Below are 4,406 nucleotides of genomic sequence, written 5' to 3'. Positions count from 1 at the left end.
TGAGTTTGAACCAATGAATCCGCACAATGTTTAGCTGATGTAACTTATAACGTCAGGAAAAGTCACACAAAGGAAACAGATTTTCTTGGTAAGACAAATATTTTAATAAATAATCAATAAATAATGTACCGCAAGCATGTCAATACATAAATACTTTGAGCAAATAAATAGACTGAAGAGGTACCATCATATAAATATCCACACGTGTAGCTTATATATTTGGTGTGTTTCTATCACGTTGCTTTGGATGTGTTAGTGTGACTTTAATCATCTTATTTAATTCAGTTTCCTGTGGTCTCCGGAGGCGATGTAGCCCAGGGCTCGGTTCATGGTGATGGCCCGAATGTGGAAGCCCTTCAGTGCTTTGCACAGGGACAGGCGGTCATCGAAGGGTGATCCTTGCCAGACATCCCACTATACACAACGTGCAACAAAAACACAAACCTGCCATCAGAATAAATTAGAATGAAGATTGAGAGGCTTTGATGAGATAATGATTTCATGAGATGACACTCACTTCAGGCTGCGTTCTTTCAGCAGATAAACGTGGACAACTTTCCTGCAAGCACTTTAAAATCAAGCAGAAGTATGTGTCAGTATTAGCTTTCACCCTACTTCACCACAGATACCTTGTTTTGTTTTCATCATCTAAGGGTTCATTTGGACTTTTGTTTGCCTAAAAGTCTGTATTATCTGGAAAAAAGAGGAATTTTGTTGCTCACACTCATAAGGGTTTTTGTAGCCATTAAAACAGGATTCAAATCCTGCACAGCATTCTGGACTCCATCGACGTATGATTTCAGGATTTGATTATAATACCACAGATCATCTCTGATGTTACTCACACACTCAGTCTGTGATAAAAAAAAAAACAGTACAAACATGATGTCACTAGACAGAACAAAACGGGACACTGTTAGATTGGCTACTGCTACGGCCAAAATCTCACAAAATATTAGGTTGAGGTTTAGTGGTAGGTTTAGGATTAGGATAAAAACAGTGCTCCTACAGAGAGATTTTGGCCGTTCCTTTATCCCTCCTAGCCACGACCCATAACATGATCAGTGGATCAATACTAATTCACCAGCAAACGTACAAGAAATACAAGAACTGGTAAAGCTTTAGATTACAGATCGCAACAGAATTTACAGCCTAACTTATAGCAACAATAATGTACCTCTACAGTACATATCTGCAGGTGAAGGGATTAAAGTATCAGGATAAACTGATATTTAAACAGTTTTTTAAAACTAAGGGCTACAATTTTTATAATAACGTGGAATGTATGAACTAGACAACACTCTTGTAAGTGTATTCACAAGAACACCTGCAGCTTAATCTTTTGCCTGTTTCTGTCATTTCATATGCCAGTTAATGAAACCATGGCAACAAACTAGTGATAAATTAACCCATTTCATGACCTTCTGTCCAATACAGCAGGGGTTCCCCAACTTTTTCATTCCGGGATCCAACTAGACAGGTATAATTTATCTCAAGAACCATTCTTTTTTTGTATAGAAACACACATCCCTTCCCATGTTCTTTAACTTTCTGCGGGCCAACTGCATGTCATATAAACATCCAAATCAGAATCATTTGTGACCAAACATCCTAGAATCAATCTTATAAAAATCTATCCTTAAGTCAAGATCTATCCTTCCCTGTAGTCACAAAATATCCAAAAAATGTAGTTCGCTCAAACTTTCTCCCAAAAGATGATGATATGTTGTATAGCATACTGTAAATCATGCAGACCACGTAATATTAAAATAGGCACCCCTTCCTTTTAAAAGAAAGTATATTAAAAACATCCTTCCTTCCCCAAACTTTGCATGTTGTTCCCCCTTACCTACAGACATGCATTATAGAGGTACATGATTGTTACTATTCGTCACGCTGTAAATTGTGTTTAAATATGCGGGTCTGTGATCTAAAGCGTTACCAAAGAATCTTATAAGAATAAACTGTTAGCTTACTTCACTGAATGTGGAGTTTCTCTGGTTGACACATGACGTATTCTGCAATAAAAAGTTAATTATTTATTATGTTGGAAAGAAGTCAAACAACTGTACTTATAATAGTGATAATAATATGCTGGTGAAGTAGGTTTTGACACATGGTAGCTGGTTTAAGATGGTTCCAGGCTGCTCATGACCAGGTTCGGATGAGCACATGACCAGCCTAAACCAGGTACATGCGTCGAAACATACTTCACCAGCACATGCGGTTTATTTCGTAAGGCATGTGATGTAGGATGTGATCATTTTTTGTTGGACGGTAAAATTAGCCTTAAATAACATCACAGTAACACCTCCAGATCTCACTCTACATCACACATCAGCTGGGGCATCATTTATAAAACCTTGTGTAGAAACCGTCCTGTATTTGATTTTAAAATCATTTCTCAAAGTGCATACATGTGATTTTGCATGTATGATTCTCTTTCACATATACAGTGTGAAATCTATAAATCGCAAATGAACTTGAAATTTTGCGCAGCTGAACCGTTTCCATGTAAGAGAAGTGTAATAAGAGAAAATGTCATTGATATATCAAACGTCCAAATTCTTCACAAGCGCCAGGAATGGCCAGTGTTGGGTAAGTTACTCTGAAAAAGTAATTAATTACAAGTAACTAATTACATATTCTATAGTGTTATTAGATTACTTTACAATTGACTCATATCATTTTCAATTCCCTGCAGCACACGGACAATCAAACATGAGCAAGAGTGAGACAGATGAAGAGACTCACAGCAGGTGTGATGGGCTGACAGACCACTGCTGTCTGTGTGAAGGGAATCATTTGTGTTGTCTGTTCAGTGCAGTTAAAACCGGCAAACAAATGAGGATGTTTCGCTTGTCCCTCCTGCGGTCAGACACAAAACCAAGTCAACATCCATTCATCTGCACAACGTTTATAAGGTTCTTTCAATCAGTCTCACATCATCAAGACAGATGACACATGAATGTACAGCTGATAAATGTTGTCAGTGATGTGAAATGAACCTTGTCCATGAGCTGCGAGAGGTTGGTGAGCAACGAGCGAGCGTGTGGTGAGCATGCGGCGCACTGCTGTGAATCTGATGGAACTGGACTTCCTGTCGCAAGAGCCACGACGACTGCGATGAACACAACCACTGTGTGTACACACATCACAAACAGTGTTATTTCTAAGAGTAAACATTGCATTATTTACAGTAAGTAGTCCTCCTGTATTTCTGTCATTCTGCTTTCATAATGCAAGGTAATAAACAATTAAAATGAATATTAACAGACAAACCCAACATGATTCAGACACCACATATCAGTGGTGATATTTGCACTAGTGGGTGCAGGACTGTGACATACTACAAAAAAAATTCTGAAAACTGATGAAATTCATTTCAAGACTTTGACCTGACCATGTTTTGCTCAAGTGTTTTATTTCTTTACACCAGAGACTGAACACAATGAAGCATTGCTTGGATTGTGTTGATTCAATTTATGTACCAATTACCATGACATACCTTTCTATCACAGTTATCTGACATTATCACGATGGACTTGTTGCGACACACTTTAACACTTGTCATATTTCTTAAGTATATTTTAAAATGCTGAGGTGTCTGAATCCTTTTTGATTTGACCGTTTAAATGCACAATAATAAGATATTAACTACTGTACATACAATTCATTTGCATTAGGAACACCCTTTATCATGTTCATGTGTTCAAACCTTAATTATAATTGTCATAAGCATTATACAAATAATTCACACACAGTAATACTGTGTGTAACATTCCAATAGTCCTCGAACACTTTGTCCCATAACAATAATAAAGCTGATAAACATGACACTTCACCGATGATTTGCAGTCGTTTCTGGATCAATATCCTGGAAGAAAAGGTAAAGGTGAACCCTGAACAGCTCATGTGTGTGTGTGTCAGGAGATACTCACAGTTTTTCATGATGAATGCTGATGAAGACAGTCGTCTCTGAGTTTGTTTGTGACAATGTGATATATGAGCTTTTATACTGTACACACACTCATGTGGGGAATCCCTCATCCTGAGCCTTCAAACCAGCAAACACTCACTTGTAGAAAAACAGATTTTTGGTATGCTGATGTCGCGCTGAAACTGGAATTAACACACGGATCCATTGATACTCTCGTCACAGTAACCAAACAATATCTATTACCATTATAACTATTATGACAGTTTCTGACCTTCTGATTTCCCTAGCACAAAACTGTGATATATATATAAAATATGTATATCTTTATACATATATTGTTCATAGTTAAACTTTCATGGTTACATTTGTTGCAATAATGTACAAATGTAACACACAAGCTGTCTCAAATAGAATATGAGACATAATAAATCATCTTCACAAAATTCCAACAAATAAGATGATTCAT

The 4,406-nt window shown here is 37.1% G+C and overlaps 1 protein-coding gene across 1 annotated transcript; it reads right to left on the bottom strand.

The window, feature by feature from the left end:
* Positions 1-128: 128 nt before the first annotated feature.
* On the bottom strand, positions 129-4,068 carry il12a (interleukin 12a). Its single transcript, XM_056756279.1, has 7 exons — positions 3,942-4,068; positions 3,009-3,139; positions 2,755-2,868; positions 1,977-2,018; positions 723-854; positions 518-568; positions 129-414 (listed from the first exon to the last, which is right to left on the bottom strand). The coding sequence occupies exons 1-7, from the start codon at positions 4,048-4,050 to the stop codon at positions 277-279; spliced, it is 717 nt and encodes a 238-aa protein (XP_056612257.1). The 5' UTR covers positions 4,051-4,068; the 3' UTR covers positions 129-276.
* Between the last annotated feature and the right edge of the window lie 338 nt (positions 4,069-4,406).

This window comes from Triplophysa dalaica, chromosome 9, assembly GCF_015846415.1.
Source record: "Triplophysa dalaica isolate WHDGS20190420 chromosome 9, ASM1584641v1, whole genome shotgun sequence".
In the NCBI taxonomy this organism is placed as follows: Eukaryota; Metazoa; Chordata; class Actinopteri; order Cypriniformes; family Nemacheilidae; genus Triplophysa; species Triplophysa dalaica.
This window is presented reverse-complemented; position numbering and strand designations above follow the sequence as displayed.